The sequence below is a fragment of the Diaphorina citri genome, unplaced genomic scaffold (genome assembly GCF_000475195.1).
Source record: "Diaphorina citri unplaced genomic scaffold, Diaci psyllid genome assembly version 1.1 scaffold2297, whole genome shotgun sequence".
NCBI lineage: Eukaryota > Metazoa > Arthropoda > Insecta > Hemiptera > Psyllidae > Diaphorina > Diaphorina citri.
The window spans coordinates 37,413-60,210 of NW_007379721.1; the positions used below are offsets into that span (position 1 = coordinate 37,413).

At 38.9% G+C, this 22,798-nt stretch overlaps 2 protein-coding genes and 1 long non-coding RNA gene across 5 annotated transcripts in view; all 3 read right to left on the bottom strand.

Moving 5' to 3' along the window:
- LOC103518670 overlaps positions 1-22,798 on the bottom strand; it is a 42,560-nt gene that overhangs the window by 10,951 nt on the left and 8,811 nt on the right. The window contains exons 6-7 of the mRNA XM_026830403.1: positions 5,279-5,497; positions 4,595-4,700 (exon numbers count right to left, since the gene is read on the bottom strand). Of these exons, the coding sequence (XP_026686204.1) occupies positions 4,595-4,700; positions 5,279-5,497 (325 nt within the window). The remainder of the gene's footprint in view (positions 1-4,594; positions 4,701-5,278; positions 5,498-22,798) is intronic.
- Positions 7,630-13,206, bottom strand: LOC103518669. 3 transcript variants are annotated; one of them, XR_003394065.1, is made up of 7 exons: positions 13,141-13,206; positions 12,802-13,028; positions 11,509-11,698; positions 10,355-10,556; positions 9,890-9,967; positions 9,435-9,717; positions 7,630-7,703 (listed from the first exon to the last, which is right to left on the bottom strand). XR_003394065.1 is itself a non-coding variant. In XM_026830402.1 (5 exons), the coding sequence occupies exons 1-5, from the start codon at positions 13,179-13,181 to the stop codon at positions 9,839-9,841; spliced, it is 789 nt and encodes a 262-aa protein (XP_026686203.1). In that variant the 5' UTR covers positions 13,182-13,206; the 3' UTR covers positions 9,742-9,838. The 3 variants fall into 3 exon arrangements, 2 of the variants coding, with proteins under 2 accessions (XP_026686203.1, XP_026686202.1); XM_026830402.1 differs by lacking the exons at positions 7,630-7,703; positions 9,435-9,717 and having other exon boundaries at positions 9,742-9,967; XM_026830401.1 differs by lacking the exons at positions 7,630-7,703; positions 9,435-9,717; positions 10,355-10,556 and having other exon boundaries at positions 9,742-10,169.
- On the bottom strand, positions 19,131-19,518 carry LOC113471324. The gene is made up of 2 exons (XR_003394066.1): positions 19,406-19,518; positions 19,131-19,241 (listed from the first exon to the last, which is right to left on the bottom strand). It is a non-coding gene; the product is annotated as an uncharacterized LOC113471324 (long non-coding RNA).

Sequence of the window (22,798 nt, forward strand, 5' to 3'; positions counted from 1 at the left end):
ATACGGCAAACATATACGTTTTTGACATACGGCAACAGGTTTTAGTGGTTTTTAAGGGGTTTAGGATAAAGAAAAAAATATAGGATCATAGGAACCATTTGGCACCAAAAATCGATTTTTTTTTGACATACGGCGTTTTCGCTTAGCACGGCAGAATATACCTACATGTACTATTATATCTGATAAGATCCTAGATTTAGATTAATAAAAATCGATTTTTTTGACATACCTAGGTACGGCGTTTTCGCTTAGCACGGCAGAATATACCTACATGTACTATTATATCTGATAAGATCCTAGATTAAGTTCTTTCTAGATTAATTCTGTGTATCTATCTTCAAAAATAAACATGGGGTTACTCCTGTTAATATGTAAATAAGCGCTGGATCGCGGGTTCACTTTTCGCCCGGGGTGAACTTGATTCCAAACAGACAAGGTTCTTTCTCGGAACGACTGATTTTAGATTAAGTTCTTTCTAGATTGATTCTATGTATCTATCTTCAATAATAAACATGGGGTTACCCCCGTTAATTTGTAAATAAGCGCTGGATCGCGGGTTCACTTTTCGCCCGGGGTGAACTTGATTCCAAACAGACAAGGTTCTTTCTCGGAACGACTGATGGCTTTCTCTCATCCTTCGCCCGTCAAATGTGTTTTAATAAATAGGTAAAAGAAATAAACATCATATCATAATTCTCTCCTCCATTTTAGGACGACAAGACCTCCGTTTTTACAGTTCCCTCTATCAAATAAACATCTTCAAAAAAGGCAAAAAAAAAAAAAAAAAAAAAAATGGATGACAAAAAAAAAACAAAAAACAAACATCAACTCTAGATTTCAGAGTAAATAAGCAAGACGAGAATTTAGTCATCTGAAATGAAAACCAGGACGTGTATTTGTTACATTTCTATCCAGGTATAAAATAAATAATAACCATACCTACACACAGCAAGAGCGGATCTTTACACAAAACAGAATATCCATGATATCCGAATTCTTCGGTTTTTCAGTCGAGCTGAAATCATAAATATGGATGAAAGGAGCATGAGTTGATGAAAAGTATCATGAATTGATGGAAAGATCATCATGAATTGATGACAAATCATGACATTATTTGTGATCTCTGGGGAGTCTCTTCATTCACAAACTTTTTGGTTATCACAGTAAGATAAAGTTTAACTCTCGGATTAAAAAATCTGATTGGCTTTTTTTTAATCAACCAATAAGATTTGCATAATCCAAGGGTTAAATTTAAACCGAGTTTACACTCAAATTATGACTTCAGCCATAGGGGTTAAAATATCCTCCTGAGTGCTAGATCTACGATAGGTAACTATATACTATCTCTAACTAACAACTATACTATCTCTAAACAACTATAACAGAACTATCTCTAACTAACAACTATAACTACCTATCTCTAACTAACAACTATAACTATCTCTAACTAACAACTATACTTTCTCTAACTAACAACTATAACTATCTCTAACTAACAACTATACTATCTCTAAACAACAACTATAACTATCTCTAACTAACAACTATAACTATCTCTAACTAACAACTACTATACTATCTCTAACTAACAACTATAACTATCAACTCACGTGGTAGGATAGTCATACGGATAGTCATTGATATCTATTGGTTTCCTTCTCTCCTTGCCTGCATACTGCTCTCCGAATTTATACTCCTCCACCGGGAACCGATTCAAGTTAGGATCGGTGTCTGGTGGCTTCACCATATCCTTGATATCCTCCAGGATGGCTTTCTTCGTTTTCGGGACGTCTTTTTCACCTCTGGAAAAAAGAAGAAGTGGGGGGGGGTCGATTCAAGTTGGGATCGGTGTCTGGTGGCTTCACCATATCCTTGATAGCCTCCAGGATGGCTTTCTTCGTTTTCGGAACGTCTTTTTCACCTCTGGAAAAAAATCTGATGTGAACATCACACGACTTTCCTCATCCTATTGAATGATGCTTATTTTGGGTGTTCTTGTTCTTATAGCCAAACTTTTACAATATCTCTAACAGTTTAGTCGGTATAGCTGAAAACCGCCAAAAAACGGTCAATATACCGCCAACTGCAGCACCTATCTCAACCAAACGTTTTGAGTTGTACCCTTGTCACATTTGTAAACTACATACCAAATTTCAAGTCTCTAGCTCATACCGTTCCCGATATATTGTTAAATACACCGAAAACCGCTAAAAAGCGGTAAAATGCCGCCAACCGCAGCACTTATCTCAACCAAACGTTTCGTGTCGCATCCTTGTCACATTTGACATCTACATACCAAATTTCAAGTCTCTAGCTCTCGGATCTCGGATTTAAGTTTCAAAGTTCGTAACAGGCACTCACACAGACAGACAGACATTTTGTGTTTTAATAGAGCTCTTGCCATAAAACAATCAAAACAGTGTTATTTAGGCACAGAACACAATAAACAAGAGAAAGATAATTATATAGACAAACAGATTACATTACTAAAATATATCAATATATAGGTAAAGCGAAAGTAACAAAGATGTTTATTATCGATGAGAGGCGAGATAGTAAACACGGAGGTCCTTATCGTGTTACGCAATGGAAGAGAGAATTACGCAATATATGATATCCGCTTTTAGCACACACATACAATTCACAATACCAGATAAATAGGACGGGCGAAAGAGGAATTCGACTTTGTATTGTTTTTTAACCACCACATCGGTGTCCATCTGAGACTACAGTATACTCAATGACTACACCGGATCGCTCTCCGCCGCTGCCTGCGCTTTCCCGGCTCACCACTGACGCCCGCGGGTGACGGCTAACTCGTGAGCTAGCGACCTCGCACGGCACTCGCGCCTACGTCCGAAAAAAAAAAAAAAAAAAAAAAAAAAAAAAAGGAGGAAAAATCGTTTTAAAAATTGTTTCCCTTATCAAACCCCCAAAAAAAAAAAAAAAAAAAAAAAAACTTGGCAAATTTTACAGTGACGTCAAACCGATAACAAACAAGATGTATACTCTAAAAATATTTGGACAACATTAAGCGGAAAAGAACCACCCGGGAAATTGCCTTATGTACGGTTCTTTTCTGCATCCTGTCCACTTTACCTCTTGGGAAATGTCCTCTCATCCAGCATATGACTTTTGATAAGGTCCATGCCATCGCATTTCACTTCATACGGAGTGTGCTGAGTGAAGAACTCCATCTGATAGTAAGGAGCAGTCTTGAGAATGTTCTTGAGTACTTGGCGTTCGTTGACCGTCAGGAATCGTTTACATACGGGTTTGTGTCGGGTGAGGAAGAGGATCTTGACGGATTCCACGTCCCTCGGAGAGAGACAGGATGGACAGCCTGGAAATCAAGTTGAAAAGGAGGAGAAATTGGAAGCGAAGGAGGAGGAGGAGGAGAAGAATTAAATGAAGAAAGTTCAATTTCTATGTTACAGAAACCCCAGATACTGCTATTCCGCCTTATAAGGTGGTTGGGCAATGTGAGCATACCTACAAAGAAAACTTTCAAATACATCATCATTATAATCCGACTCTCATTTCTGTTTCTTCGTGTGCCTGTTCTTTTCAAATATTGGCGACCCTCCTTGCTATGATGATTTTATTGACCACTGCTTAAAATATACCTAAGTTCAGTTTTATAGTCCCTACATTAGTGTGTATTGATCTGTCTACTAGCATATTACCTGTTTTATGTAAATAACTTCCACAGTCTTCCACTACAAAGTCGTTACCCGCAGTGTTACATGTACACACTTGATCGTTTAGACTTGCAATGAATTTCAGGAATCTGACATCATCTTGAATACAGTATCCTTCAGGATAAGTACCTGTGGAGGCCTCTTTAGGTTTTTCACCTCCTTGGACGGTTTTGTCGGTTTCTTCTTGAGGTTTCCCTCCTTCTTTTTCATCTTGTCCCGCAGATTTCTCCTTTTCTTCTCCCTCTTCTTCTTTTTTATCTGTCTTCTCAGTTGATTTATCTTTCGTTTTCATATTGGCCATTTCTTCGTCGATGATTTGATCCAGTTGTTCGTCAGAGGTTTTCGCTTTCTCAGCCATACTTTCGGTCTGTGGTTGAGTATCCTAAAAACATATTGAGTTTGTAAATTAGAATTGAAAGAAAATGAATAAATCTACCTACAACATAATAGGTACTTCATGTTGAATGAAAATATTAAAAACCCTTAAAATACTCTCACAAGAAAGTATCTCTCTTCAACTGTTTCACTCTTCATTTATGTATCTGAACTCAGGACTCTCCCTCTGCGGCCTGCACTCTAGTTTTACTTACTGTAACCATGTCTTTACTCTTTGTCCCATCTGATCCCTCAAGAGCTTCATCTCTATTAGGAGTTGCTTGATCAAATTGATAGAAAGGCGGGTGGGTCCACACATTAGCAGCATGTAACGTGAATGTTATTTACCTGTAATAAAACCAATCTCAGTAGTGTAGTGGTTAGCACGGTGGACTTCGGATCTGGAGGTTGGTGGTTCGAGTCCAAGTCCAGTCATACAATATAGCATAGTGTATTAAGCAGGGAACACCATTTGTTGACAAGCATTTATGCTTAACAAAATTAAAATTCCTACTTACCTGTAATAGTATCCTCATGTTCATAGGGAGTGACAAATATCTTCTCGAATACACTTCTAATAGGTTCACTTTGTGAAGTCATCAGATTGACTAGGATTGAGAATACCTGTAACAAGTAGCAATAGGTTGAGAATAAATGTAACAAGTACCTAGCAATAAGTTGATATTTTCTCTTCTTAAGGATTTTATTATAGGCTTCCTACCTAGTGAGCTCTTTAACGCAAAAATTTCTGAAGACTTAGGTTCTTTATTTTTGTTTTCTTCATTAAATAAATGATCGTGGTTTAAGTAATGAATTTTGATCTACTTACTGCCGAGAGGCGGTTGTACAAATTGTATATTAACACAGGGTAAGTACCTACCTTCCATTTAACACCAGGATGTTCATCAATACACCGATTCAATATAATACCGATAATATACTCTGGAGTAGAGAAATAACAATAGGATGAGAATAAATGTAACAAGTTGCAATAAGTTGATATTTTCTCTTCTTAAGAATTTTATTATAGGCTTCCTACCTAGTGAGCTCTTTAACGCAAAAATTTCTGAAGACTTACTTAGGTTCTTTATTTTTGTTTTCTTCATTAAATAAACGATCGTGGTTTAACTAATGAATTTTGATTTATTTACTGCCCAGAGGCGGTTGTACAAATTGTATATTAACACAGGGTAAGTATCTACCTTCCATTTAACACCAGGATGTTCATCAATACACCGATTCAATATAATACCGATAATATACTCTGGAGTAGAGAATCTATTGCCCAGTGGAGGTTGTGTTGTATTCACGCAAGGTACTAGTCGTCTAGCATCATCAGTGAGAAGTTTGTGTAGAATCTCTAGACTGCATGACCGGTACTGGAAACTACTGTTGTAGCATGCACCCATGAACCAGTGCACCTGAAAACACAAAGGATTCAAAAATAGGAAAAGTTCAAACACCTGACAAAAGTTCTTAAGATTGTCCACATGGTTGACTGCAGTTCAGGACGAGCCAAATAAACATACCTAAAAACATCCTAGGTAGTTAGGTTGAATGGCAAAGCACCTGCCTTGTAAGTGTTAGGTCGCGGGATCGATTAACGTCCGAGGCGAACGTATCCTCAACAGATAAGGATCGTTCTCGATTAAGATTGTCCACATGGTTGACTGCAGTTCAGGACGAGCCAAATAAACATAACTAAAAACATCCTAGGTAGTTAGGTTGAATGGGCAAAGCACCTGCCTTGTAAGTGTTAGGTCGCGGGATCGATTAACGTCCGAGGCGAACGTATCCTCAACAGATAAGGATCGTTCTCGGAAAATCTGGCTTTCTCCTGTCCTGTCTTCATTCCCTCTCTGATTTCGGGATGATAAGACCTCCATTACAGTTTTCTGTATCAAACTGCTTATACAAAAGAGATTAATATTGTTGATAAACATATTTACCATATCACTGAAATATTTTCCTTCTAGTTGAACCATCATGTCTTGTATGAGTCTAATCTCCTTGAGCGTGGCGTGGTTTGAGTCTGTGTAGTATGGCGGGGATCTATCATCTTCTCTGTAAGTCGAATAGAATTGAACAGGATTTAAACCAAGTAGGTATTTATAGGTGGTACCTACCTACCTAGTAATGAAAATTAATACAACTAATAGGAACCTACGACCTTTGCAGTTGGAAGAGACTGAGTCCCTTCCTCTTCCAAATACATACCTGCCTAGAAAAAATGTCAGTTTAAATTAATGATGGACAAGGCAGGTATCAAATACTAGGTATGTACTACTTGGGTAGGTAGGTAGGTAAATATCTCCTCCAATTTGAGAAGACAATATTTTTATGAATTTGTGTGTACGCCGTGTAAATATTAAAGTATGCAATATGCAACATGATAGAAATTAGTGGAGATGTCTGCTTTACTTCTCATTTCCCAAAATTCTTTTGAATCTCGTGTCAAAGCGTAGGTACAATGCGCAACTTGGCTTATCTAGGGTAAGTGTACCATTTATTCGCCCACCTAAAAAACGTACCATTTATTGGCCCACCTGTACCATACGCCACATAAGTCTGAACTGGACGAACTTTTTCAAGATCCAATTTCATCAAAAGAAAGGGCTTAAAGACTGCTATCGAACCAGTGCTATTCAAAAATTGTAGTCATAAAAACAAAAATTAGAAAAATAAATGTGGGCAGGTGGGCCAATAAAGGGTACGTTTTTTAGGTGGGCGAATAAATGGTACACTTAACTTATCTACTTCAAATCGACGTTATGGTTCAGTATATCCTTCGACCTAGGAACCTGCGAGTACCTACCTAACCTAATACATTAAAATTTAATACAACTTATACAATAGGTAATACAATAGATCAGTTGCGCTTACTTGGGTGATGTTTCAAAGTCATAGAGCAGGAAAAATGAGGACCAACGGAATTTTTCTTTTTCTTCTACGACTTCTAGATACCGAGATAAATCGATTTAAAAAATACAGGTAAATCGTGAAGTTTGACGTCACGGCATACGCTCCCGTAGGCGAAGACGTCACATCAAATGTCCCGAGCAAAGCTCCCTCACAGGCAACGCATATTTGAACTCTTTCATTAGAGCGGAAAATAACAAGCGGGGCCCGTCCCTCCGGGAATTTTTCGATCTTGGTTAAGGAAAATCAATATTTATGTACCTACCTATTTTATTTAATATTCAGTTTATTATTATTCTTGATTTGTTTTTTTGGTTTTACTTTTATGTAATGATTTAAAATCAAGACTAGAGCCCGTTCTCCCTTTATTCCCAATATAATGTTCAAGTCACCCATCCATTTATTGGCCTTGCTCGGCGTAGCTTAACATAGATGACGCTAAAACCGGTCTTAAATGATCGACTGAAGTGTTATCTAAAACTTTCTCGCTTTGAGTTCACAGGTCGTCGCGACAAATTTCGAGATCAGAGCTCATTTATGTAAGAAAATGTGAAAAAATCCTCCAAAAACCAGTTTTTTTGGTTTTTTGGCTTTAAGGTTTTCTGGACAAAATTTGCACCACCATTTTCGTAATCGTTTGGGTACTTGATCCAGACAGAAATCATCAAACATTTTGGTTAGCTCGGAAATATCTGAAGCCATAGTGCTCTGTAAATAACAAGAAAAATAAGATTTTTACAAGATTTTTAACTTAGTTTTGATATCAAAATAGAATTTATCACAGGTGAAAAAAGGCTTGATCATTTTTTGGGTGCTACTGCACTTAGGTACCTAGTTCTTATTCTGCCAAACTTTTTTTAAAATATTTTTTAAAAAAGACCTGGCGGGGTCAAGAAATTTGTATCATGCAAATGATTGATACCGTGACTGGCTGTTGTGGGGCCCACTCAGCCTCGTGAGGAAAATGAGTTGGGTGCTACTGCACTTAGGTACCTACCTAGTTCTTATTCTGCCAAACTTTTTTAAAATATTTTTTTTTGGTTGATGCAAATTCAGACTTGACACTTTTGCATTTAGTTTGTCTGATAGTTTCACAACAACTCTCTCTATGGCCTGTCTGATTACATGGTATAACTTGGTACAAAATGTTCTTTCAGAAATATTTAGTACTGCTTTAGCAGTAGTGTGCATTTACATAACTTTTGTTTACATTGCTATAGCAGAAATGTGTACTCTTATAAACTTTTCTGAGCACTGCTATGGCAGTGGTTGAACATGAAAGGGTTAAACACCCCACAGAGGATGTAGAGCCCTGAGATAACAAACTTACCAGTTTGGTTCTTATGCAAGAGATAGGATTTGAATTGAAATGCCCAACAGAGTGAGCAGGTAGTTAGATCCCTTTGACTGTGAAATTCCACAGTAGTTGAGTAGGTAGGTAGGTAGATACAAACAGTTTTGGTCTACTGCAACTGTTAGATAAAAAGTTGGTATAGCAAAGATATAATGGATACTTACTGGGTCTCAGGTGGACACACTTGTCTTCTCTATCAGTCTACCATGGACACAAATAGGTACATCAGAAGTTACCTTACAAAAGAGAATTCTACTTTTTCCTCTGGATTTCTTAACTTTCTTGCACACTAACTTTATTTTGTTATTTGTTTCTTTTTTTTTTTATTTGGACGGTATTTATAAAATTTGAAAATTCCCGCGAAAAATATTTTTTTGGGAACCACTGGACCTACGATGTGAAACCAGCCACGGCTGGGAATGATCACAGCAACTTGCAAGCCGCGTTTACACGTCTGATGCGCGTTAATTTAACGCGCATTTTATAAACCTTCCTTTGTCATATTTTATTTGACACTTAATGACTTAACCGTAAACCGATATCTAGAGAGTGGAGGTAAAAATCTCAGCTCAGCTCAGAAAGTCAGCTGATTAAAAAAATCAGCTGTTCGCATTAACCGAGAAAAAAAATGGCGACTTTATCGTAAACCGAAGTCCAGAGCTCGGTTTAGTATGGCAAGAGGGGAAACGTAAATGGTTAACGCCCCTCACATCCAGGGCCGTATCCAGGATTTTGCCGAGGGGGGGGGGAGCGAGGGTCCAAAACACTAAAGGACCGAAAGGGGGGGGGGTGGAGGGAATGCTCCAAATTTCGAAGACCTGGCCTACAGTACAGGAGAAAAATGAAGCTCGAGGGGAGGCCGTATTTAGAAGGGGGGGGGGCGAGAAATACGGCCCTGCTCACGTCATAAACACACTTCCATGTGAGGGGAGGTAGTGACCTTGACACTGCTCGCAGTGCTCTGGTGCTCACATTCTAGCTTCTGGTGGACAAGAATATTAATTGACCAATCTTACCCATGGTAGCGTTCTATCAAAAACTTTGGGCATTCCAAAAGTTAGTACCTACTGGTAGATAGCTGTTACCTTAATCCTATAACGTCTTTAACACATTCATTGCATAACCATTTTATATTTTATCCCTACCACTCGAACTCAAACCATCTGACAGACTGCGGTCTCATAGACCTCGGTCTGTTCTGTCAAACAGTCTGAGCCTGACTGGCAGAAAAATCTAGAGACCCAGGTTTGTCAGATCAAAAGAGGGGAAATAAATCGTCAGAAGAGGGGGGAATTGTGAAAGAAAAACACGTCCAAGCTAGTTTTTCATTTCAATATCTGTGCGAATCTGTCTGGGTTCCCGCGCGATGTTGAAAACAGTCTGAGCGTAACTGGCAGAAAAATCTAGACACCCAGGTTTGTCAGATCAAAAGAGGGGAATAAATCGTCAGAAGAGAGGGGGGGAATTGTGAAAGAAAAACACGTCCAAGCTAGTTTTTCATTTCAATATCTGTGCGAATCTGTCTGGGTTCCCGCGCGATGTTGATTTCAGCCAATGTCTTCCTCATCCCATAGAACGAATCATGATACAATTCTAACTTCTGATTGGTCAGCGGCATCTCGATAATATAATACCGGTATTGGGCATCGTACAGGGTGACCATCTGTTCGATTTGATATTGATTATCCGGTATATATCTAGGTCGGTTAGGACTGTTGGGAGGGTGCGGTCGGCGTTTGTCTGAGGGCTTGGACGAAAATTTCGAGTCCAGCTCCTGCTTGAAGTCCTTGTAGAACTTTTTCGTCAGGAGCGCTTTTTCTCTGAAAAGAGAGAGAGGAAGGAGGGAGGGAGAGAGAGAGGGTCCGGTATATATCTAGGTCGGTTAGGACTGTTGGGAGGGTGGGGTCGGCGTTTGTCCGAGGGCTTGGACGAAAATTTCGAGTCCAGTTCCTGCTTGAAGTCCTTGTAGAACTTTTTCGTCAGGAGCGCTTTTGGTCAGCGGCATCTCGATAATATAATACCGGTATTGTGCATCATACAGGGTGACCATCTGTTCGGTTTGATATTGATTATCCGGTATATATCTAGGTCGGTTAGGACTGTTGGGAGGGTGCGGTCGGCGTTTGTCCGAGGGCTTGGACGAAAATTTCGAGTCCAGTTCCTGCTTGAAGTCCTTGTAGAACTTTTTCGTCAGGAGCGCTTTTTCTCTGAAAAGAGAGAGAGGAGGGAGGGAGAGAGAGAGAGAGAGGGAGGAAGAGAGAAAGAGAAAGAGAGAGAGAGAGAGAGAGAGAGAGAGAGAGAGAGAGAGAGAGAGAGAGAGAGATGAGTTTATTCTGAGTACAGTCCAACGGTTAAACCAATCTTGCAGTCATACAGCTGCAGAGAGTTGAGAAGATGAACCGACTCAAACAGTGTAATAGGGAGGAAGCAATGTACCTCTCTTCTACCTTTTCTGGGGTCACTCTGCAAGTCTGCATACTGGGGAAATGCCTAACTGCTACAACTAAGGTTTTTACCTCCTCAGACCGGGTGGAACTGGGAAAAGCCAGCAAGTCTGAGTGGGACCGGGAAAAGATTGCCAAGTTCATAGTGATCTCTCGGGAGTTCCCGAGAGATCACTGTTAACGTAGGTATCTACCATCGCTATACAACTGATGAAGTTTGTTACTCACTGTGGATTCTGATCATACAAATCACATCGTCTCAATTCATTGGCCAGTTGTCTGATCAGATCTACTTTGTCCCTAGGATGAGATGAGTTTATTCTGAGTACAGTCCAACGGTTAAACCAATTTTGCAGTCATACAGCTACAGAGTTGAGAAGATGAACCGACTCTAAAACAATGTAATAGGGAGGAAGCAATGTACCTCTCTTCTACCTTTTCTGGGGTCACTCTGCAAGTCTGCATACGAGGGAAATACGAAATACCTAACTGCTACAACTAAGGTTTTTACCTCCTCAGACCGGGTGGGACTGGGAAAAGCCAGCAAGTCTGAGTGGGACCGGGAAAAGTCAGCAAGTCTGAGTGGGACCGGGAAATGTCAGCAAGAAAAGATTGCCAAGTTCATAGTGATCTCTCGGGAGTTCTCGAGAGATCACTGTTAACGTATAGGTATCTAGGTACTATTGCTATACAACTGATGAAATTTGTTACTCACTGTGGATTCTGATCATACAAATCACATCGTCTCAATTCATTGGCCAGTTGTCTGATCAGATCTACTTTGTCCCTAGTCTCATTCCATAGGTCTTCCATCATTTTATCTATCTCTTCAGTCAGGGCTCTTGGTTTTGGTTTAGTTGGCGTGGTTTGAGTCTGTGTAGTATGGCGGGGATCTATCAGCTTCTCTGTAAGTCCAATAGAATTGAACAGGATTAAAACCAAGTAGGTATTTATAGGTGGTACCTACCTACCTACCTAGTAATGAAAATTAATACAACTAATAGGAACCTACGACCTTTGCAGTTGGAAGAGATTGAGTCCCTTCCTCTTCCAAATACATACCTACCTAGAAAAAATGTCAGTTTAAATTAATGATGGGTAAGGTAGGTATCAAATACTAGGTATGTACTACTTGGATAGGTAGGCAGGTAGGTAAATAATCTCCTCCAATTCGAGAAGACAATATTTTTATGAATTTGTGTGTACGCCGTGTAATTATTAAAGTATGCAATATGCAACATGATAGAAATTAGTGGAGATGTCTGCTTTACTTCTCATATCCCAAAATTCTTTTGAATCTCGTGTCAAAGCGTACAATGCGCAACTTGGCTCATCTAGTTTACAATCGAGATTAAGAGAAGGTATTAAACCTAATAACCTATTCAATCTAGGGTTTAACTTAATCCAGAAATATTTCGCTGTTCTCCTGCTCCTAAATTTACCTGGACTCTCATGTTCATACTTCTCTGGCGACCGATGTTTCTTTTCCGTACGTATTGATTGCCCCACATTAGACACATTGTGAAGACAATATTTTTATGAATTTGTGTGTACGCCGTGTAATTATTAAAGTATGCAATATGCAACATGATAGAAATTAGTGGAGATGTCTGCTTTACTTCTCATTTCCCAAAATTCTTTTGAATCTCGTGTCAAAGCGTAGGTACAATGCGCAACTTGGCTTATCTAGTTTACAATCGAGATTAAGAGAAGGTATTAAACCTAATAACCTATTCAATCTATGGTTTACCCTAATCTGGAAATATTTCCCTGTTCTCCTGCTCCCGACTAATTTACCTGGACTCTCATGTTCATACTTCTCTGGCGACCGATGTTTCTTTTCCGTACGTATTGATTGCCCCACATTAGACACATTGCAATGCGCAACTTGGCTCATCTAGTTTACAATCGAGATTAAGGGAAGCTATTAAACCTAATAACCTATTCAATCTAGGGTTTACCTTAATCCAGAAATATTTCCCTGTTCTCCTGCTCCCGAATAATTTACCTGGACTCTCATGTTCATACTTCTCTGGCGACCGATGTTTCTTCTCCGTACGTATTGATTTCCCCACATTAGACACACTGTCGTACGTTACATTATCAAACGGTTTATCATACGTTACATTATCAATCGGTTTCTCTGCGTACGGTTCTGTCGTAGGTGGTTTCACGTCAGTTTTATCGCACGGTGCATTGTCGTACGCGGTGGCATTATCGTACTTTTCCGGTGATTTTACTCTTATACGGTTTCTCTGCGTACGGTTCTATCGTAGGTGGTTTCACGTCAGTTTTATCGCACGGTGCATTCTCGTACGCGGTGGCATTATCGTACTTTTCCGGTGATTTTACTCTTATCGACACAGGGGGATGGGGTATCCAGTCCATTTCATAATCATCAGGGGAGTCAGCTTGTGACTGGGTGTGATGAGTGGTGAGATAGAGGTGAGTGAGGTAATAAAGGACCAGAGGATTCTTATAACGGCTTGGACCTTTACTTACCAAATACCAACCAATATAATGATGGCTTGGAGGAATAGTAAGATACTTTCGAATATCTAGTATCGTTTTTATTTCATGTACCTACCTAGATGTTTTAAGTCTTTGCGTTTGCGCAGAGGTGAAAGAATGTTCCTTTGAAATTTTAGTTATAGTACAAATGCTTACTTTCTTCTAGTTTTTCCCTCTCTCTCTCTCTCTCTCTCTCTCTCTCTCTCTCTCTCTCTCTCTCTCTCTAAAATCTATTTCCAGTACTAACAACTATAACTATCTCTAACTAACAACTATAACTATCAACTCACGTGGTAGGATAGTCATACGGATAGTCATTGATATCTACTGGTTTCCTTCTCTCCTTGCCTGCATACTGCTCTCCGAATTTATACTCCTCGACCGGGAATCGATTCAAGTTAGGATCGGTGTCTGGTGGTTTCACCATATCCTTGATATCCTCCAGGATGGCTTTCTTCGTTTTCGGAACGTCTTTTTCACCTCTGGAAAAAAAATCTGGTGTGAACATCACACGACTTTCCTCATCCTATTGAATGATGCTTATTTGGGTGTTCTGTTCTTATAGCCAAACTTTTACAATATATCTAACAGTCTAGTCGGTATACCTGAAAACCGCCAAAAAACGGTCAAAATACCGCCAACCGCAGCACCTATCTCAAACAAACGTTTTGAGTTGCATCCTTGTCACATTTGTAAACTACATACCAAATTTCAAGTCTCAAACTTATACCGTTCCCGATATATTGTTAAATTACACCGAAAACCACCAAAAAGCGGTAAAATGCCGCCAACCGTTGCCCCGATTTTAACCAAAAGTTTCGTGTCGCATCCTTGTCACATTTGACATCTACATACCAAATTTCAAGTCTCTAGCTCTTACCGTTCTCGAGATATTTTGTTTACAGACGGACAGACAGACAGACACACAGACACACAGACACACCCACGGACCAATGGCTGAAACTTTGGATTTAGGCTCTAGGGACCTCAAAACGTGTTTTGGCACTAAAAACTGACCATCGTTTTGACCCGATTACATTACTTTCCTTTCTATATAAGCAAAGTAAAAAGAAGAAGGGGGGCGGGGGAATTCGATGTTGTATTTTTTTACCTGCCATGTGTCATGAGACTAGGGATGTAAATGAGTTGCAAATATATCGATATATATCGGTTTTCGATATATCGTAACATCCCTACATGAGACTAAGTATAAACTCAATGACTAACCGGATAGGTGACCCATCTGGGCAGTCACGTGGTGCTGGCTTTTCCCGGTCAAACTGAGACTGGGTGAGGTTAATGTGAGTAGAGAGTAGACGGATAGCTATTCCCCGAACGGAGGGTAAAACCCCGTAAAAAAAAAAAAAAAAAAAAAAACTTGGCAAATTAACATTTTACTACCGGAATAATTGAAACAAACAAACACTCAAGGACTTTCAACCAGATCTTTATTAACGTCAAACCGATAACAAACAAGATGTATACTCTAAAAATATTTGGACAACATTAAGCAGAAAAGAACCACCCGGGAAATTGCCTTATGTATACGGTTCTTTTCTGCATCCTGTCCACTTTACCTCTTGGGAAATGTCCTCTCATCCAGCATATGACTTTTGATAAGGTCCATGCCATCGCATTTCACTTCATACGGAGTGTGCTGAGTGAAGAACTCCATCTGATAGAAAGGAGCAGTCTTGAGAATGTTCTTGAGTACTTGGCGTTCGTTGACCGTCAGGAATCGTTTACATACGGGTTTGTGTCGGGTGAGGAAGAGGATCTTGACGGATTCCACGTTTCTTCTTTTCATTGTTGATTTCTAGTAATGATATTTTCAATCTCTCTTGGGTTCGAATAAAAAAAGGTCGAGGAACCTCTAATAGCAGTCAATAAATGGTACTCCAGGAAAACAATTCCTTGATCTGCGAAATGGTTGGAATGTCACGTACGTTGTATTTTGTTTCCCAAAGGCTTCTAGCTTGGCAATAGAGACATCAAGTCTACCCTGTGTTTTTGTTTTTCAACATTATATCGCATTAGGTTTGCAGTTAGATATTTGTTGGAATGTAGGTACCTACCTACCTATCGATTTGGACAATGATTTGATTGTTCATATTGATGAATGTTTTTCCAAGTATTTTACTTTTGTGAGAGTGTGAGAAAACTTTGGACTTTTGGCTTCTAAGCAGGTTAAGGAGCAGTCTTGAGGATGTTTTTGAGTACTTGGCGTTCGTTGACCGTCAGGAATCGTTTACATACGGGTTTGTGTCGGGTGAGGAAGAGGATCTTGACGGATTCCACGTCTAAGCAGGTTTACAAAAAATGTCCGTACTCGTATCGGTCCGTAACCCTAATATTTAATATTATGTACATAGTTTAAATACTTACTGTTCCATAATATGGAGTTTAAATACTTACTGGGGTACGGTTAGCGGTTAGCCCAGTGGTAATGCGCTTGCTTCCCATGCAGAAGGTCCCGGGTTCGAATCCCACCATCGACGAAAATTTGTACTCGATTTTCGATTGCAAATATTTCAACGGGTTACTTTCTGGTGTTCTCGTGTTGACCCAGCACCTAAATGGGAAGTAGAGAAGAATTAAATGAAGAAAGTTCAATTTCTATGTTACAGAAACCCCAGATACTGCTATTCCGCCTTATAAGGTGGTTGGGCAATGTGAGCATACCTAGGTACCAAAATCTTAGAAAGGTACTTACATCAAAATGATCTTTCCTGAACACTAGGTATTTATGTTCTCATAGCATTAAAACGAGTCTTTCCTCAACCTTGGCTATTTCTTTAGCAAGGGAAATTCAGGCTGGTATACTCCCTGTTTATAGTCCCCGATCTTGACGGATTCCACGTCCCTCGGAGAGAGACAGGATGGACAGCCTGGAAATCAAGTTGAAAAGGAGGAGAAATTGGAAGCGAAGGAGGAGGAGGAGAAGAATTGAATGAAGAAAGTTCAATTTCTATGTTACAGAAACCCCAGATACTGCTATTCCGCCTTATAAGGTGGTTGGGCAATGTGAGCATACCTACAAAGAAAACTTTCAAATACATCATCATTATAATCCGACTCTCATTTCTGTTTCTTCATGTGCCTATTCTTTTCAAATATTGGCGACCCTCCTTGCTATGATGATTTTATTGACCACTGCTTAAAATATACCCAAGTTCAGTTTTATAGTCCCTACATTAGTGTGTATTGATTTGTCTACTAGCATATTACCTGTTTTATGTAAATAACTTCCACAGTCTTGTGTGCCTGTTCTTTTCAAATATTGGCGACCCTCCTTGCTATGATGATTTTATTGACCACTGCTTAAAATATACCTAAGTTCAGTTTTATAGTCCCTACATTAGTGTGTATTGATCTGTCTACTAGCATATTACCTGTTTTATGTAAATAACTTCCACAGTCTTCCACTACAAAGTCGTTACCCGCAGTGTTACATGTACACACTTGATCGTTTAGACTTGCAATGAATTTCAGGAATCTGACATCATCTTGAATACAGTATCCTTCAGGATAAGTACCGGTGGAGGCCTCTTTAGGTTTTTCACCTCCCTGGACGGTTTTGTCGGTTTCCTCTTGAGGTTTCCCACCTTCTTTTTCATCTTGTCCCGCAGATTTCTCCTTTTCTTCTCCCTCTTCTTCTTTTTTATCTGTCTTCTCAGTTGATTTATCTTTCGTGTGGAGGCCTCTTTAGGTTTTTCACCTCCTTGGACGGTTTTGTCGGTTTCTTCTTGAGGTTTCCCACCTTCTTTTTCATCTTGTCCCGCAGGTTTCTCCTTTTCTTCTCCCTCTTCTTCTTTTTTATCTGTCTTCTCAGTTGATTTATCTTTCGTTTTCATTTTGGCCATTTCTTCGTCGTCACCTTCTTTTTCATCTTGTCCCGCAGATTTCTCCTTTACTTCTCCCTCTTCTTCTTTTTTATCTGTCTTCTCAGTTGATTTATCTTTCGTTTTCATATTGGCCATTTCTTCGTCGATGATTTGATCCAGTTGTTCGTCAGAGGTTTTCGCTTTCTCAGCCATACTTTCGGTCTGTGGTTGAGTCTCCTAAAAACATATTGAGTTTGTAAATTAGAATTGAAAGAAAATGAATAAATCTACCTACAACATAATAGGTACTTCATGTTGGATGAAAATATTAAAAACCCTTAAACTACTCTCACAAGAAAGTATCTCTCTTCAACTGTTTCACTCTTCATTTATCTGAACTCAGGACTCTCCCTCTGCGGCCTGCACTCTATAGTTTTACTTACTGTAACCATCATGTCTTTACTCTTTGTCCCATGTGATCCCTCAAGAGCTTCATCTCTAGGAGTTGCTTGATCAAATTGATCCACAAGTAGTTGACTCATGTCTTTTTCATCCAGGTCCTTATCTTCAATAGGTTCATCATCACCAGGTAATTTATCGACATGTTCTTTCAATATTTCATCAATGTCGCCTTTGCTTTGAACAGGCTTACTTTCGGTTTCCTCCTTGCTTTTTGTTAGTTTATCAACTTCTTCATCTATGATTCTGTTGACAAGATTATCACTGTCTTTGCTTACAGCGGGCATTTCCTCGATCTGTTTTGCATCATCTTGCTTCTCATCATCGGGTAACTTATCTAGGTGCTCAACAATCACTTGGCCTACGTCAAAACCACTCTTGCTTCCAGCTTGTTCTTCTCTTATGTTGGCACCATCCTTGTTGGTTTCCGTTAGATTATGTTTCTCTTTCTCATTGTTTGACATTTGGAAAAATCTGGTACTCTGGGGTTCAGTGATTACCAAAAACGACGAATATTCTGGTGGCATGAACTATCGAGTGTTGAATTAGAATCGCCTGTTAGAGTAATGGACAAAGGGGTTTTCAAGTTCTCATCTAGAGCCTTTCTCTTTATATCGCTTTTCGTGAAGTAAACATGTAACACGGATAAATAAATACCATTGTATCCAAAATCTCGTTCGGGAATCAACTCAAAGAGTCTGCTTTCTATTACCAACTTACCTTTTACCTGTAGTGCTCTTCGGTTGGGATAGCATCTCAAATGAACAAATCATTTAAAAGTTGTGTGTGATTAATTTTACTGTGTAAATGTTTAATGTTTGTGTTATCTTGTGGCGTATTTAACTTGAAGTGTTTTTAGTTACAAATGTCCGCGTTAACTGCTGGGAAAATTTTCCCATGAAAATTGCTGGAAATTTTTCATTTGTTGGCTAGTAAATATGTGTGGAGAATGTTGCGAGATTGATGGAATGAAAGCATGAGTTTCCCACAGAAGAGAGAAGTTAAGCTACGTTGAGCATGGTGTATACTGATCCATACGTGATGGTGTGTACATCCGTAAATCTCCTTTCCTCAACCAAAGATAAAATCAGCCTCTTATCTTGTCGGAAAAGTTGGCCGAGGAAAAACAAATTATCAGTACCTATAATATAAATAAATAAATCAAAGTATGTAGGTACCTCGGCAAATCATTATCTAAATTAAATATAACTAGATCTACGTGAAGATACAATCTATCTTCAAAAATAAACATGGGGTTACTCCCGTTAATTTGTAAATAAGCGCTAGATCGCGGGTTCACTTTTCGCCCGGGGTGAACTTGATTCCAAACAGACAAGGTTCTTTCTCGGAACGACTGATGGCTTTCTCTCATCCCACAGCGGGCATTTCCTCGATCTGTTTTGCATCATCTTGCTTCTCATCATCGGGTAACTTATCTAGGTGCTCAACAATCACTTGGCCTACGTCAAAACCACTCTTGCTTCGAGCTTGTTCTTCTCTTATGTTGGCATCATCCTTGTTGGTTTCCGTTAGATTATGTTTCTCTTTCTCATTGTTTGACATTTGGAAAAATCTGGTACTCTGGGGTTCAGTGATTACCAAAAACGACGAATATTCTGGTGGCATGAACTATCGAGTGTTGAATTAGAATCGCCTGTTAGAGTAATGACAAAGGGGTTTTCAAGTTCTCATCTAGAGCCTTTCTCTTTATCTTGCTTTTCGTGAAGTAAACATGTAACACAGATAAATAAATACCATTGTATCCGAAATCTCGTTCGGGAATTAACTCAAAGAGTCTGCTTTCTATTACCAACTTACCTTTTACCTGTAGTGCTCTTCGTATGTGATAGTATCTCAAATGAACAAATAATTTAAAAGTTGTGTGTGATTAATTTTACTGTGTAAATGTTTAATGTTTGTGTTATCTTGTGGCGTATTTAACTTTTTTTCAAGTTCTCATCTAGAGCCTTTCTCTTTATATCGCTTTTCGTGAAGTAAACATGTAACACGGATAAATAAATACCATTGTATCCAAAATCTCGTTCGGGAATCAACTCAAAGAGTCTGCTTTCTATTACCAACTTACCTTTTACCTGTAAAAATCTCGTTCGGGAATCAACTCAAAGAGTCTGCTTTCTATTACCAACTTACCTTTTAACTGTAGTGCTCTTCGGATGTGATAGTATCTAAAATGAACAAATAATTTAAAAGTTGTGTGTGATTAATTTTACTGTGTAAATGTTTAATGTTTGTGTTATCTTGTGGCGTATTTAACTTGAAGTGTTTTTAGTTACAAATGTCCGCGTTAACTGCTGGGAAAAATTTTCCCAAGAATATTGCTGGAAATTTTTCATTTGTTGGCCAGTAAATATGTGTGGAGAATGTAGCGAGATTGATGGAATGAAAGCACGAGTTTCCCACAGAAGAGTGAAGTTAAGCTACGTTGAGCATGGTGTGTACAGATCCATACGTGGTGTGTACATCCGTAAATCTCCTTTCCTCAACCAAAGATAAAATCAGCCTCTTATCTTGTCGGAAAAGTTGGCCGAGGAAAAACAAGAAAATTTTCCCATGAAAATTGCTGGAAATTTTTCATTTGTTGGCTAGTAAATATGTGTGGCGAATGTAGCGAGATTGATGGAATGAAAGCACGAGTTTCCCACAGAAGAGTGAAGTTAAGCTACGTTGAGAATGGTGTGTACAGATCCATACGTGATGGTGTGTACATCCGTAAATCTCCTTTCCTCAACCAAAGATAAAATCAGCCTCTTATCTTGTCGGAAAAGTTGGCCGAGGAAAAACAAATTGTCAGTATAATATAAATAAATAAATCAAAGTATGTAGGTACCTCGGCAAATCATTATCTAAATTAAATATAACTAGATCTACGTGAAGATACATAAAAAATATAGATCATATAGTTAAAGAGCCCTTTAACTCTCAAAGAAGCACGAGACCAAATATGATCATCTTCATCAAAGACGAAAACTGGAGTAAAGAAAAAGGTAGGGGCCTTATAGGTAGGGGCCTTATTAGTATCGTACAATAGTATTGTGCATATGACCAAGAAGTTGACGAGCACCACTTGAATATAATAATAGTACAATAGTACCTACCTACCTACCTACACAGTACACAATACATATTAGTATGAAAAGTATGCGTGAGCAAAAATAAATAAATAAATATATACCTAGGTACAATAATAGGAAAACAAATTAATACTTTTTTTTTTTTTGTTTAAGTTCGCAAGAAGGCAAAAAATTAAATAAAAATCCCTACCTATCCCTACCTATACCACTGGAAAAATAAACTTGATTGATTTAAATTAACTCCATTGGGATTCGAACCCGGGACACCTTCTGCATTCTCGATGTGTGGATGCGTGTACGACCACTGGAATCAAGTAGTGACAGGGACTCAGGGACCATAGCAATGAAGTAGGAGTGAATGGAAACCTAGAACCCAGTCATTATGAACACCAAGTAGATGCTCATTGGTGCACCGAATGAGGAGAGGCAGGTCTAACGATTAGAATTGAACCTTGTTGTTTGAGTTCACAAGAAGGCAAAAAATTAAATTAAAATTCCTACCTATACCACTGGAAAAATAAACTTGATTGATTTAAATCAACTCCATTGGGATTCGAACCCGGGACACCTTCTGCATTCTCGATGCGTGTACGACCACTGGAATCTGGAATCAAGTAGTGACAGGGACTCAGGGACCATAGCAATGAAGTAGGAGTGAATGGAATCCTAGAACCCAGTCATTATGAACACCAAGTAGATGCTCATTGGTGCACCGAATGAGGAGAGGCAGGTCTAACGATTAGAATTGAACCTGGTATCTGCAAGACAAGATATACGCTTCCAGTATAGAATCATGATCGCGAGTGTAAGGTTCGGGTGTTGTGTTTGAATTGTAATACCGTGGTGCGGTGAGTGTTTTATCTTGCTAATACCGTGGTGCGGTGAGTGTTATATCTTGCTAGATTTTCTCCCAAGTGCCATGGAATCAGGTCTATGCTGTGTTCTTCGTTATGACGACCAGATAGTTCCCGATTGTACTGGTGATTCTAGTTGGACGCAGTCCTCCACTAATAATAACAGTCATCTCGTCAATAATAACTTGCTGATCGGATCTAGTGGATCGATTGGATCAGCAGATAGTGGACTTGGTCATCCGGGTGTCCATCATAGTGGTGTAAATAGTTATAGTGCTAACAGTGCAACAAACAGTAATTGTGCAATCTTGGATTCTTGGCTTCAGCAAGTGGTGTAAATAGTTATAGTGCTAACAGTGCAACAAACAGTAATTGTGCAATCTTGGATTCTTGGCTTCAGCAAATGCAGGTAAAGTTTACACTGTGAATACTGTGATAAATCTTTTTATTTTCATTATCCTTTTAGTTCTTACAACTTATACGTACTATACTGTAGATTACTGGAGTAAGGGAAGGTAGGTAGGTACTTTGGATTCTTGGCTTCAGCAAATGCAGGTAAAGTTTACACTGTGAATAGTTGAATACTGTGATATATCTTTTTATTTTCATTATCCTTTTAGTTCTTACAACTTATACGTACTATACTGTAGATTACTGGAGTAAGGGAAGGTAGGTATACTTATAGGACAGTCATCTTTTCGCTCCGAATTTCTATTTCAAGTTCTTCGGCTAGGTACGTTTCCCTCCCATATCAACCTCTTTATTTTATTTTGTATATTTCGCTGTTCTCTTTTTTTTTGTAAACCTAATCAAATTTTGTAAGTTTTCTGTAGGATGATTTTTGCACCAAGTTGACTCGGGACGGTAAAAAAAAGAATAAAATCCATAAATATCTAATATTTTCGTATAATTATTACCTACGACAGGAACACCAGGTAAATGTTCACTCCCAGAACATTCCAATATTTTCTTTGTAAATTGTTAATGATCATAATACCATCAGACTTTGTGTCTCTTCCCACTAATATCTATGATTCATCCAGATGAATATGGCAGCAAGGAGTCATCGACCCAAAATGAAAGAACCAATCAGAATGCGAGAACTCCTTGCATTGTATTTCGGGATGATAAGACCTCCATTTCAGTTTCCTGTATCAAACTGCTTATACAAAAGAGATTAATTGTTGATAAACATATTTACCATATCACTGAAATATTTTCCTTCTAGTTGAACCATCATGTCTTGTATGAGTCTAATCTCCTTG

Excerpts from the sequence above, each read along its gene's own strand:
- LOC103518669 (XM_026830401.1), bottom strand. The coding sequence starts at position 13,181 with ATGGACTGGATACCCCATCCCCCTGTGTCGATAAGAGTAAA. Across the intron at positions 13,029-13,140 it reads CCTGTGTCGATAAGAGTAAA|ATCACCGGAAAAGTACGATA; the intron begins ATCACCGGAAAA and ends TATAAGAGTAAA. Across the intron at positions 11,699-12,801 it reads GTATGAACATGAGAGTCCAG|AGAAGCTGATAGATCCCCGC; the intron begins GTAAATTATTCG and ends TTGGACTTACAG.